Source organism: Excalfactoria chinensis, chromosome 5 (genome assembly GCF_039878825.1).
Source record: "Excalfactoria chinensis isolate bCotChi1 chromosome 5, bCotChi1.hap2, whole genome shotgun sequence".
NCBI classification, from domain to species: Eukaryota; Metazoa; Chordata; class Aves; order Galliformes; family Phasianidae; genus Excalfactoria; species Excalfactoria chinensis.
The window spans coordinates 15,934,734-15,949,380 of NC_092829.1; the positions used below are offsets into that span (position 1 = coordinate 15,934,734).

Genomic DNA, 14,647 nt, shown 5'->3' on the forward strand with positions numbered 1-14,647 from the left:
ACCCAGAGCTACCTTTCATTACTGCTTAGTTCCTAGTCATTAATTGCAATGTCTTGTAAATGTCTGTGTGTGAAGAAATTCTTTCCTTTTTTTTTTGTTTTTTTCTTTTCCTGAAATTAAATGCTAATCTCAGTTCTAGTTGGATTATTTATATACAGATAACTGTGTTGTAGCTGTGTGGCGTACTCTCAGAGAGCAGCCTTGAATGCTGAGGCATCCTCTTTTTCACCCTTCCTTGGATTGTCAGAGCCTCTATTTTATCTTTCTCATGAATAGTACATATATAGTCAAGGTTTTAGTAAATTGGCATGCGAGAAGGTTCAGATGTATTTAACTGGTTTACAAAACTTCATTAAGGTGTATTTTCAGCATAGTTTTTATTATTGTACTTGCAATTAAATTTTTAACAAAGTTAAGAACACAGTGAAGCATGGGAAAATTATTTTTGAGCAAGAACAGGTCCAGATATCTTCTTTGGCACTGCTTCGGTCACTATAATCTCTGCCCTTCACTGTATGTTTTCATGTGCTTAAGCTGTTTTTATTGCATACTGTGATAGGTTATTTTTTATTTCTTCATAGCTACTGTGGGTCATTGTATATTATGTTCCTTTAAAAGATATTTCTGGATGGGCATCAAAGAAAGATGCCTGCTTACCTTGACTGACTGTTTTGCTTTGGGTCAGGCAGAAATCATCCAGCTTCAAAATAGCCACGCATTGCTACTGGGGCAATTTTTTAATGAAAGATATGGGTGGAGGGAGGCTGAAGCCTAGCTGAAAAAGCACCTATATTGTTAGTCTGAATTGGTCATTTTGACAAGAGCAGGGGGCAGATGTATAACTGAGCTCAGAGCTCAGTTCTGGATACCTTGAAGAAAGGTAACTCAAGACACTGAAAGGTTGCTGGACTGGAAGAAAAGCTGAGATTATGAACCTGCCTGTGAGTACCAATCTAAGGAGCTTGTAGAAGTCTTATTTACAAAGCTTTACTTTTTGTACTGTCGCAGTTCTTGCTTTTTAAGGAAGCTCTCTGTGCTTGTGGTTTTATGAAACCTATCTTGAGAGTTCACAGTATCACAGATGATACAAAACTGTGAGGCATGGCTGTCACGCCAGATGGTTGTACTGTCATTTAGAGGGAACTGGACAGACAGAGAAATGGGCAGAGAGGAATCTCATGAACTTGAAAACAGGAAAATGCAAAGTTTAGCATATAGGAAAGATTAATACCATGCACCATTACATTCTGGGAGCCATGGCTGGAAACTGCAAAGGACTTGGAGACTGTGGTGAACAGTAAACTGGCCATGATTCAACAGTGCACCCTCATTGCAAAAAAAGACCAACAGTATCATGGGCTGAATTAGGAGGAGCTTTGTCAGTAGTTCCAAAGAGATTATCCTTCCCTGCTACTCAGCAATGCTGAGACTACACCTGGAGTGTGCTATCCTGGTCTGGGCTCCTGGTACAGGAGAGATATGGACATACTGGAGCAGAAAGTTTGTCTGTGGCTTGGGTTGAGTGTGCCATTCTTTTGGGAAAGATTGCTTTTGTATTTTCCTACCAATTAATATTTGCAAATAAGTAAACTCGTATTTTCAAGTAACCTGACCCTTTCACTGTTTGAAACAAGACTAGTAAGCCTTCTAGGAGAAGTTTTTTTTTTTTTTTTTTTGCAAAGTGTTAATCTGTGTTGGTTTGTTTGGATTTGCTGTTCACTATGACTTGGGTTAGACAAGTTGGTACATCTGTGTTTAGAGCATGTGATACTGAGGCAAAAGAATTTGGCTACGTAGCACGTTGCTGAGCTGGACCATCTGCTAATCTATTTAAGAACTTTGTGGGATGATTTTAGCAATTTATCCCTAATCATATATATAATCTGTTATAAATACCATTACATGTAGTGTAGATAAACAAACAGAAATACAGTGCATTCAGACCTGATTAAAGTATGTGCTGTGCCATTATCCAGCAATATGTAAATCTGGTATGACTGAATATAGATCCATGACTGGAGTTTTCAGAAATGTGTTCCTTAAACTAAAGTTGGTCAAGTACCATTATTATTTGACCTGCGCATATTGTTGCACTATATACATTAGGATGGCTTTATATAAATTTATGAAGGAGTATTGGATCCTGACTGCATAGCTTCTGTGCCATTTAAACCCTTACAGTGTTTTGCATCCAGTAGTTGTCTAATATTCATGTCTCGTGTACCATATTGGTATGTGTACAGTGTGTACAGATGCATTTTTGTCTTATGTGGCACTGAAAGACCTGTATGTTGCAAAAAGGTCTTGATTTATTTTTTTTTTTAATTCCTTGTCAGCTTAGAATATTTTTTCTTTTGACTTGATTAATTAGAAGTTGGGAGCAAAAATACTTGGCTAGATTCTTGTCTTTTTGATCTCTACATCAAAACAATTAATGACCAATTCAATTCATCCATATTCAGGATTCATACCCTTCCCGTAAATTTAACTACGTGTTTAAATCAGATTTTGCCTATATTTTTCTAAAACAGCTGGCAAGTTGATTTAGTGTGGATCTGCTGGAACTGAAACAGAAACAGATTAATCGGGAAAGTAAGAGAATGGGAACAGAGTGCATCAGGAATTTATGGATATTTATCAGAAGAAAAAATGGGAACAAGTTGGCATTTTTGAATGTTCCTTCTATTCACTACCAAGCCTAGCAGTATTACAAATACTACTTTAAAACTTACTTGTTCGTTTAATGTTTAGAGTTCAGAGCCTCTTACCTTACTATTGAAATTTATGAGACCTAGATGTTTTGACAATGCCATCTGTGTATGTATGTATTTATTTTATGGAGTAGTTAGTCACAACTAGGAAGAAATATGTATAGGGCTATAGTGCATAATGGCCTCAGTTGAGTATTGGCCCTGTCGTGCCAGTTGCTGTGCTGTACTGATATTGAAAGGAGATAGGTTTTCCTTAAAAACAACAATAAAAAAACTTTTCTTTCAAAGAAGAAGTTGGAAGAAAATTTATGTATTTATTTACATCTAGAACATTTCAAGAAACTTTAAATTGGATGGTGCCTGTGTTGTCTGTGTTCCTGTAGAAAATCTTGTTGTTCGAGTTTTGACCAGTAAAAGATAGAAAGTGTCCAATAAATCAGTTTTGAGTATTTAATTTAACACATTTAATTGTGTTGCATGCCTCAACTCTCCACGTGGTCTGGAAAAATAATTACTTTATACTTTCTCTTCTAAAGTGGTTGTTAAGAGTGGCTATTAAATAGCAACTACTTTAAAACTAATGCTGGTAGTAGTTATACCTGAATAGTAAAGCAAATTGATAATTTTTTGAAAAAAAAAAAAGTTAATAATTCCAAAATCACATAAATACTAACTGGTAAGTAATCTGAACTTTTACATCTGCCAAACATGTAGTGCATAATTTCATATCATAAAGTATCAGTGTGTATGGTTATGACTTTGATGCACAAACTTTTTTTCTTTAGTTACAGAGGTTACGACTGTCGAAGCAATTTGTTTTACACTCAGACGGGTGAAATTGTATACCATGTTGCAGCAGTGGGAGTGGTGTACAATCGACAGCAGAACACACAGCGCTTTTATCTAGGTCATGATGATGACATTCTTTGCCTTGCTATTCATCCCTTAAAGGACTATGTGGCAACAGGCCAGGTAGGAACTGTGTTTACCTGCAATAAGACTTTCAATTTGTTATCGCTTTGAAAAGCCTGTTTTGTAAAAAGGAGTTTCAACCTACATTTGTTCTAGTGATGGAATGCACTTCTGTTGCAGATGGAATAATGCTAAAAACTGCAACCTAGGAGGTTTTTTTGGTATTTTTTTTTTTCCCAGTTGTTTATATGAATTCCACCTGGACTCTTGACTTTTATCTTCAGTATTATTTTATGTTTCTTCTGCATAAAAATGACTGGAGTAAATGTTTAATTACTATTGCTTGTTTTTTCAGTATCTTAGTTGTGAAATTAACAATGTGAAACAGTTGTTACTGCATTCTGTTCTGTCCATTTCATGTATTATGGTTTTGTTTATCTCCTTTAATCAAGCTGTTCTCTATATATGCAGTCCAATATTTATGACACTTCATTTTATATTTCTTCCAGGTGACACTTTTAAGTTAATGTTTTCACTTGTTTTCTAAAAAAAAAAAAACAAAAAAAACCCAAAAACTTCCATAGAAGTTTGTACACCAGTACTTGAAGGTTTGATTTGTAGTATTGCTATGATAATAATAACTACCATAAAATAATTATTATTGAAGTGGAGAACTTAAAGTTTTGCTTATGACGCCCTTATTATCTTAAGGAAAGAGAGCCAGCTTGTGGAAATGGTAGTTGTGATGCTGAAGTAAGTTAGTAAATTAGTACAAAAAAAGTTTTGTTACTGACATATTCCTCATAGTGTTTGAAATATTTGCCAACATTAAGATTTTGAACAACTTTTGAATAACTGGCATAAAAAAATAATAATAAAATAATAATAATAATGGAAAAAATAAAATAAAGTTTTAAAATATGTGTACTTTCAGGTGGGTCGAGATTCCTCTATACACATTTGGGATACTGAAACAATAAAACCACTCTCAGTACTAAAGGGCTATCACCAGTATGGTGTTTGCGCTGTTGATTTTTCAGGTAATAAGTATTTGTTTATTTATTTGCATTTTCTGTACATCACTTATTTATATCCATTACTGTACAAAAGAGTGAACTAATCAGTTCTAATGAGAGAAATTCCTTTGTACTGAAGGTTTTGTATTAAAAATATTCTCCGATATCAAATGAGTGAGGCTATTTTAGAGTGACCATTTATTAAAAAGAATTCCAGTGGAGTCTTTTAAGTCAGGAAGTCCAAGAATGAATTCTGTGCCATTTAGCAATAGAACTGATTGCTCTATAGTTTGTTGTATGTCACACGCTCACAGATCTTAAGTGTTGTGCCTGTGTTACAACTGTAAACTGTTTTTTTTTTTCTTAAGTATATCTAAATAGTAACATTGTGCTCTTAAATATGTATGTGTATATATATTTTTAATTGTGGAAGCCAGTTGGGTACTGCAGTGATATCTTCAGGAAGTTGCGTTATGGAGTTCTTATGGGTGGCAAATCAGCTTCTTCATTTGACATGAAAGTAGGAGAAGCACCAGTTAAGCCTTCTGAAAGATGAGTTGTGTGGGATCTTCAATTCTTAGCTTTCTTAGGCTCTCTATTGTTAAGATTTGAGTCTCATTTCACAAATTATGTCATGGATGCTTAGCAATTTCAAAGATGGGTACACGTCAAAAAGATATTCATCTTGAATAAGCATAAAACTTTTTTCTTGGAGGTTAACATGGGATAAATATCAGAGCTACTGAAAGATTTGACACCATTACCAAGTATAGGAATATTTCATGAGCTTCCTAGTGTTGCTTCAGTGCTTTGCTGTACAGAAATGAGCTGGGATTTTCAGAGTGAGTAGAAAGTACTCACTCAGTGCAACCTGTGATGAAGAGTTTTGGCAGCTGTGCCAGCAACTGGGTGAGCAAAGGTATGGCACAAACACAGGGTATCTAAGGGTAGCGGATAATTTAAAAATCAGAGAGCGATGGTTGTAATATATTTAACTGTAAAAGTTGTGATGTTTTGCTACATTTACAGTTCTTAATTGTTAAATTAATGTGGAATTCTTAACCTAGCCTGAAATTCTATCCAGCTGACCACTCAGGTTTAAAAGAAGATGACAAATGTGCATCTAAGCACACCATGTGATTTGATTGCTCACCTGTTTCTTTATCTTCCTTATGATATTTCTAAATTAACAAATGTTCTTTCATATAATTTCTTATTATTGCAGCATGAAATTATCTATCTATCTACTCTCTCAATTGTAAATTTATTTTTCTAGCGGATGGAAAAAGACTGGCTTCAGTTGGAATAGATGACAATCATACTATTGTACTCTGGGACTGGAAGAAAGGAGAAAAGCTTTCAGCAGTAAGGTAGAAATTTAGCTTTGTTTTAAAACTTTTGCATAGAGTTAGTCTTGGGAGACAGTGAGTATATTAAAGATTAATAGTTCTCTAATAAATTACGAGTTTCTAACACTTAAGTTATAGATAGAAGTTATAGCATTTAACACACCTATCCTTTTGAATAAAAATTGAATCCCTCATGAATTCTACAAGAATTACTGCAATGGAAGCTCAAGTGCTGAAGAATTAAGACAAAACTAAATTTGTTTACATTTCTGTTATGTGTTCTGAAATAATTCTCTAAAACTCAGACTATGCACTTCGTTTTATCACTCCTGTAACCTTTTGTGCTAAAAATTTGTCAAAGGTTCTGTACATCTAAAGTATCTAATACAAATTTGTAAACCTGTCTTGTTTTTTCTCCCTAAGGATCCTAGTTTTATGGTTCTCTTAAGTATTTCTGAAACACAGATGTACGCATCCCTCATTCTTTACTCAGTACCAACACTGATCTAACTTGTATTTCTTTGCTGTTTTTTTTCCCCGAACTTTCTCCCCTCTTTGAACCTTTGAACCTTGTAAGCAACTGTTTACAAGCATACAGTTGTAATATACATATATATATATATATACAGTTGTATATATACATATGTATATACACACACACACATATACACACACACACACACACACATATATATATATATATGCTTCATACAGTTACTGGTCTTTGAGTCACTGACCTTGGCAGATAAAGAAATGTCACATTCAGATGTCAGACCTCACTTACTTGCCTTTCTCACGACGCTTAAACCTTTTGGACTCTGTACTTAGCTTGTTTATTTTAATCCCCCTACTCCTTGAACCTACAAACTGCTTTTTTATAGATGAAACTTTATCAGTTTAGACTCTGAGTTGTTTTTCATCTAGAATAGAATATTTGAGAGCATCAGCTGTACTTTACAGATCACAGTATGAGTTTAAAAAGGACCCCGTTAATGGTCTTTGCTATTAATTTGTTCAGTGTTCTGAAAATCTCTGAAGGTCAGAGTTTTGCTGTTCTTGTCCAGGGACCGATAACTTGTAGCTCTTCAGCATTTTGAATAAATAAAACTAACAGTAATCATTTACTTCCTTGCATAAGTAGTAAATGTATTGACTACTGTTTTTTAAACTCAAGACTGAATCAAGGCATTGGCCGTACGTATCTAGGAGCACGGTGAGATATCCAAAACACACAGCAAATTTCACTGCTTCTACAAACAGCTGATAATTCCACTGAAAATTGATACAGCAGCATAATTTTGATTCTAACTAGAAAAATAAAGAAAACAATTAAAAGGTAATTACTGTTTATAATTAAATGGTAGTTTATTTTCACAATGAAAGAGTGATTTAAATAATACCTAGAACTGGATGACTTATAATTTTATGGTGAGCTGTCAGAGGTTTAAACACAATGTAAATGCATGGATTTCAAATAGATATTTTTGTAACTAAAAGGCCACCTAGTGGATATTTGAAGTGAATTTCTCACTTTTGGAAATGGAAGGCTAGTGAGAAATGGAACAAGATTTGGTAGATTCATTCTTTGGCTTTCTTCCATTTTAAAATATATATATATATATATTATATATATATATATATATAATATATAAAATATAAATAAAATAATAAAATATAATATAAATAAAAAATATAAATAAAATAAAATATATATAAAATATATATATATAAAATATTAGAAAGTAAATGTTGTCAGGATAAGGAAAGTATACACACAAAAAAAAAAACTATTAAAAAAAATGTATCACTACAATTTTTGTAGAATCAAAGAATGGCTTGAGTTGGAAGGGACCCTTAAGATCATCTATTTCCAATGCACCCCCCTCCCCCCATCCAGCTCTAGGCAGGGACACTTCTCTTCAGACTAGGTTGCTTAAAGTCCCATCCAGCCTGGCCTTGAATGCTTCCAGGAAGGACGCATTCACAGCCCCACTGGGCAACCTGTTCCAGTGTCTCAGCACCCTCAAAGTAAAGAATTTCTTCCTGATATCTAGTCTAAATCTACCCTCATCCAGTTTAAAACTATTTCTCTTTGTGCTGCTGCTACGTGCCCTTATATATGTCCCTCCTCAGACTTGCTGTAGGCCCCATTCAGGTACTGGAAGGCCACTATAAGGTCTCCTCAGAACTTCCTTTTCTCCAGGCTGAAGACCCCCAGCTCTCTCAGTCTGTCCTCATAGTGGAATTGCTCTAGCGCTCTGATCATCTTTGTGACCCTGCTCTGGATCTGCTCCAGCAAATCCATGTTGGAGGCTTTGTAATTGAATGTAGTATTCCAAGGCGGGGTCTCACGAGAGCAGACAAGAGAGGCAGAATCACCTCCCTACACCTGCGGGTCACACTTCTTTTGATGCAACCCAGGATGCAGTTGTCTTTCTGGTCTGCAAGTGCACATTGCTGGCTAGTGTTGAATCTTTTATCGACACTCCCAAATCCTTCTCCTCAGGGCTACACTCAAGCCATTCTCTGTTCAACCTGTATCTGCTTGAGATTGCCCTGACCCGGTTGCAGGACTTGGCATTATTGAACTTCATCAGGTTGGCATGGCCCGCCACTCAAGCCTGTCCAGGTCACTCTGGATAACATCGTTTCCCTCAAGTGTGTCAGTTGTACCACTCAGCTTGGTGTCATCTGCAAACTTGCTGAGTGTGCACTCAGTCCCACTGTCCATGTCACCTACAGAGATGTTAAATGACATAGGTTCTTATTTATTTTATTTAAAACAGGAAAATATTTTGCTTTGTATTTCAGGGGAAGCAAAGATAAGATTTTTGTTGTTAAGATTAATCCTTATATGCCTGAAAAATTGATAACAGTTGGAATTAAACACCTGAAATTCTGGCGTAGAGCAGGTAAGGTAACTTTGGAATTACAGCATTTTCTGTTATTTAAAGTATTAACTTTCTCAGTTCATGCTGCAAGATTGTCCTAAAGGTGAAGCTTGTGTAAATTACTGTTTTAACAGCTGTGCTTGCTATATTAACTAAGATAATAAAAACAGAAAATATGCTTTTGAGTTAAAAAAAAAAAAAAAAAAAAAAAAAGAAAGAAGGAAAGAAAGAAAAAAAAATTGATTAAATTTTCTGGCATTGTTCAGTCATCAGGAATCAAGTTTCACTAATGCTATAATCCTGTGTAAACACTGACAGGGCAGATACTTTGAAACACGCTTAACAGTGTTAATGTGAGTATAGTATCATCACCTTGACGAATGTGAAGTCTCTGAAGTCTGCATCAGAACAGCTTCAATTAATGTGAGAAGTGACACCAAACCATATGCTTTGGATTAAATTTCCTCAGTGTCAAGTGATGGCAAAGAATCTGAGACCCTTCCTCAAACCCTGGAACTGTGAGAATGGAATTTCTATGAACTATAATAGGTATTAATTTTGTTATTATGAGCTGTTTTTGTTTTAAACCAGGGGGAGGACTAATTGGGAGAAAGGGCTGCATAGGTGCAATGGGAAGAGCCGATACAATGATGTGTGCAGTATATGGCTGGACTGAAGAGATGGCATTCTCTGGAACTTCCACAGGGGATGTTTGTATCTGGAGAGATGTGTTTCTCATAAAAACTGTCAAAGCACATGATGGTCCTGTGTTCAGCATGCATGCACTAGAAAAAGTAAGTTAAAAGCTGTAATTCTACATAAACACTAATTTAAACAACCGAAGAAAGAAACCCTCATTTATTCATGATGCTCTGAGGATGGCAGTAAACAAATAATGTAAAAGATAATGGATGCTTTCTTTGAGATTTCTCAAGGTCACTATTGGAATGAAAAGAGGATTATTCTGTTAGACTGTATTGCCCTGCCATATTTGTGTCCACAACGAGGTTTATTTTTAACTTATTTGTATGTACTGGCATAAGGCATAAATGCAACCAGATTGGAATGAGGAAAAGGACTCCATTTTCTTCTTTTTTTTTAACGAGGTGCTTCACACATACTGCTAATACCTATGTATGAAAGATTTATTTATTTATTTATTTATAACTTTTAAAAACTTTTTATTATTTCCAAACTAAGCATTGTCTTGAGGTTGTGATATTAAATATGTTTGGAACGCTAAGTGCAAGGTGATTAGGCACCACTCTGAGAATTGTATTCAGTTTTAACTGAGATTGTGCCCTCACATTCTGTGTTGAAATTACAGTTTATTTCTGGAAGCTTTTAATCTGTAGGTTACTCCTGGGTCTCAACTTCTTTTGAAAAGCCTTTAAACATGTGCCGAAGTGTAAATAACCAGTTAGATTACCTGTATAACTTAAAGTTTGATTTTATTCCATTATAAATCATTACTCCACCTTCTAATATCTGAGTTTCATTATAGAAACTTCAGACAAAGCAAGGATTGTTGATGATAATTTTTAAGTTGTAATAACACAAATATACATATATTGGATGATATGAGCACTGATATGAAGTGTGACTTGGAGTAAACAGCTGAAATGCAAAATGAGTGCTTAGGCTAAGTATCAAGAAAAATACTTTTGTACATCTGACAGTTACATCACTTTTTAGTAAAGTAGAAGCTTATTGGATAGAGTTTGTAAATCCAGTCTGTGTACCTGGGCCACGTAGAATTGTAATGATTTGATCGGGAGATTAAAAAAATCATTCTGTTGCTCCTGATTTATTTTGTCTTTAAAATGTGTAGTTCTGCGCATGTGCAGTTACAGTAATTTTCAATGTAATCAATTTTCAGTATTGGTAGAAATCAATGAAATATTAATGAACGATTCTATCTTGTGGTTTTTTATTTTATTTTTTTGTTTGCCAGGGATTTGTCACTGGAGGAAAGGATGGGGTAGTAGCTCTATGGGATGATACATTTGAACGCTGTCTCAAAACCTATGCCATCAAAAGGGCTGCTTTGGCCCCTGGGTCAAAAGGTAACACATCAGACTTTATCCTATTATTTCTGATTCTACCTCTGGTTCTGATTTCTACTTAATAGAAAACTTGTTCAGTGAAATTGCTTTTTCCAGCCAGGGAAGATCCACATTTGACATAGGAAATACTAATGCTTGAGTCTTTACTGATTCTAAAGTCATATTTCTGTTGGAAGGGGGTGGTACGTTATCGTGTCTAATTACACATTTATTGAGAGCAGAACTTAATATTTATGGAGAATTACAGAATCATTTAGGTTGGAAAAGACCAAGAGATCGTCAGATCCAACCGTCAACACTAAGTCCTCCTCTAAACCCTAAGCACCACATCCGCATGTTTCTCCAGAGGTAGTGATCCCACTGTTTCCCAGGGCAGCCAGCTGTTCAATTTAAGTGAAGAAGTTATTCCTGATAACTAATCTAAACCTCTCCGGGTGCAACCTGGGACCTTTTTCTTGTGTGCTGAGGCTGTTTATTCATGTCCTATTTTCTGTATTATCTGCTTGACTTAATTGATTTAACCTGGAGTCTCTTACTTCCCAGGTGTTTTTGGTTTTTTTTTTCGTTTGTTTGTTTTTTAAAAAAAGTGACAAACAAAACATCTTTTCTGTTTCTAATCATGAAGTAATTTTGTCTGATTTCTTTGTTGTTGTTTGTCACTTTTGGAGAAGGAGTCTGCAAAGGAAATGGAATTTAGAGTTGTGTTTAGATTTGTAATGTATTCGTACATTTCATGACTTTCTGTAAATACAAATGTGTTTTGAAATTATTATTATTACTTAATTCCTATTCCTTTAATTTATTATCACTCTTAGTGTTGATTTATGGCTTTCCCTGTTTCATGCTCTGGAGAGTATATGTGTGTCTCATGCCCTTGATCTTCTAAATTTATTTTTTTCTGTGTTTTAGTGTATATGATTTAAATTTTGTAAACAAGTAAATGATTAAATTAAATTTAAATTTAATATTTTTTAAATGATATGATTCAGAAATCAAGAATGGGAACACTCATTAAATAAAACATTCAGTTACAGCTTATTTAATTTTCCTATCAATTCAGTAAAATCATAATGTATTATAAAACCTGTTAAGATAGTGATATAGCTGATGTTTATTTCACAGGTATTTTTCACAAAGATTACTAATGAGTCAGGCTGATTAAACTGCACAGATGTTCTATTTAGAAGAAAGCATAGTGGCAGTTGCTTTATATAGTTGCTTTGTTATGGGAAAAAATAAAGTCCCCAAACAGAAGTTTGCAAGAGCAACTAGTGTATTTTCTTCCTTCCACTGGACAATTGCTAAAGTCTCCCAAATGAATCCAAACATGTGAGTTCTGATGTGCATAAATATGCTTTTGCTTCCTACTGAATATCTTTTTCTGCAGTGGGAACGTAATGTGTACTTATTAAAAATCTTCCTTAAGGCATAACTAAGAATCTTGTGTCTTGTATTGTTTTTAATGTTCTAGGACTCCTCTTAGAAGATAATCCTTCTATTCGTGCCATTTCCTTAGGACATGGTCATATTTTAGTGGGCACAAAGAATGGTGAAATATTGGAGGTAGATAAAAGCGGACCAGTAACTCTTTTGGTTCAGGTATGTAGATATCAGCTACTATTTCATTTTTCAGGTAAAGACTGTTATGAAATAACAAGCATTTTAATTACCAGTGAAGTTAGCAAGTTATTATTGTTTCACGCATTTTTAAGGTTCAGATAAACTAGCATGATTCTCAGATAAGCGAAGAAGTTCACAGAATTGCATGTAGAAATTTGTTTATTGAGTTCATTCTATCAGACTAAAATTGTATTACTGTTTAAAAATAAGATAAAACCAAGCAATGGATTCTCCACCAGATTTCTTACTAATCTGTTCTGACTATTAGTTAATGATATTATTTTTTAAAAATATCTTTTTTGGTTTTAAGTTTCTTGTCATAATTATGCAAAAAACATTTCAGTTTTCTCTTTGCCATACCATACAGAGGGCACTTCTTACCTTGTCTACAAAACATGTTTTTTTTACAATGTTAACGTAAATAATACACGTAAATACAAGTCTATGCCTCTTTAATTCAAGTTTTATGAATGGCCAATTCAATATGTAAATAACTGGAGTTTTTGAAGAATGCATTAGAAATAGAGGTAGAAGAAAGATATAGGACTATGTGGAGATTATTCATCTGGGAAAATTTTTCACGGGTAGAAATTACTATAATATGCACTTCTACTGTAAGTAGAAGGGTAGCACTTTTTTCAGGTATACTATTTCTGTTTAGATAATTCTTTATTGTCTTATAAATATACGTCTGTTCTCACCTGATGGTTTTGTCTTGTAATTTTCTTAACTCCTTTTATGTTTTTATTTTTTATTTCAGTTTTGTATGTAGAATCATCTGATTCTTTGGTTTTTTTTCAGGGTCACATGGAGGGGGAAGTTTGGGGTCTAGCTACTCATCCTCATTTACCCATTTGTGCCACTGTAAGTGATGACAAAACCTTAAGAATATGGGATTTATCTCCTAGCCATTGTATGTTAGCTGTTCGCAAATTGAAGAAGGGTAAGATACTTAGTATGAAAAAAGATGTAACTAAATTCAGTTCATACTTTCTTACATGATGATTCTTCCAGAAATGGGATCAGCTTAATTCTTTCCTGTAATTATTTTTTTGCTGCTGTGTTCATGAGTTATGTATTGCTTTCCTAAGAAATCTGTACTAGAGATTTCTCTGTAATACTGTTCTTAATCCACTACAGCTGTAAATAATCTTTAATCAATAAATTAACAATAAAAGTTGATCCAGTGACATGAATCTGCCATATTGAAGACAGTAATGGTAGCATATCGGAACAGTCAAGGAATTCAACTCTAGAAAAATTCTGAAGGAAACTCAGAATAGTGAATTCCTGTTCTTTTTTTTGTTATTGTTATTTGAGAATATTAGAAGAATCCGCAAGGAAGAAAAATAAATACTAATCATTTACTATGTAATAAATCTCTGGTTTTGACAAATGAAGAATGCTCTGTAAATGATACCATATAAAGAGACTGTTTTTAGGATTAGACTGTGCTTGCCTTAACCAGCTTTAAATAAGACATATAAGTTGCTAGACAAAGGGATGTGATAGGCTTCATCTGTTTGGAGTTCAGCAAAGAATTTTGATCCACACTTTATAGGAAGCTTAGATGAAAATGATCTGGATTGATAGGAACTAACTAATTGGAAGAAAAGCCAAGTGCTGGCACTAGCAGGAGTGAAAAAGGCAATATGACTGTAAGAAAAATGTCTGTTGAGCTGAAGGGAAATTGGGGAGTAGGAGATTAACAGTATTGGAACTGATCATAGGGTGACAACTACACGTAATAGTAAGGTTTTGCATAGGAGATAATGAAGTGTTCATGTAATTTACATGAGAGTAATCAGTATTTTTGGTGCACCCTCATCTGTGTTCATCTACATTGAAAGTTGAGCCTAGACAAAGAGGAGCCACAGAGTAGTGAATGAAAAGCTTTGTCTGATGGTGTCAGCTTAGCTGGATAAAGGATTGCTGACAGCAGTTTTCTTAGTGGGAAAGTAAAAGGCAAAAAGTATTTATGCTAATGGAAAATTCTGCCATGGAAACTAATGTGTATAAGCTGACCAAGTGAAGATTGACATGCTTAGTGAAAGGATTATATGACAAAGTGACCATGAAAGC

The 14,647-nt window shown here is 34.4% G+C and overlaps 1 protein-coding gene across 3 annotated transcripts in view; it reads left to right on the forward strand.

The window, feature by feature from the left end:
- The window catches only part of EML5 (EMAP like 5), a 94,540-nt gene that overhangs the window by 40,660 nt on the left and 39,233 nt on the right, over positions 1-14,647 (forward strand). For all 3 annotated transcript variants that reach the window (XM_072339222.1, XM_072339223.1, XM_072339224.1), the window contains exons 14-21: positions 3,497-3,683; positions 4,558-4,663; positions 5,916-6,009; positions 8,800-8,900; positions 9,471-9,673; positions 10,834-10,945; positions 12,417-12,544; positions 13,367-13,508. In XM_072339222.1, the coding sequence (XP_072195323.1) occupies positions 3,497-3,683; positions 4,558-4,663; positions 5,916-6,009; positions 8,800-8,900; positions 9,471-9,673; positions 10,834-10,945; positions 12,417-12,544; positions 13,367-13,508 (1,073 nt within the window). The remainder of the gene's footprint in view (positions 1-3,496; positions 3,684-4,557; positions 4,664-5,915; positions 6,010-8,799; positions 8,901-9,470; positions 9,674-10,833; positions 10,946-12,416; positions 12,545-13,366; positions 13,509-14,647) is intronic.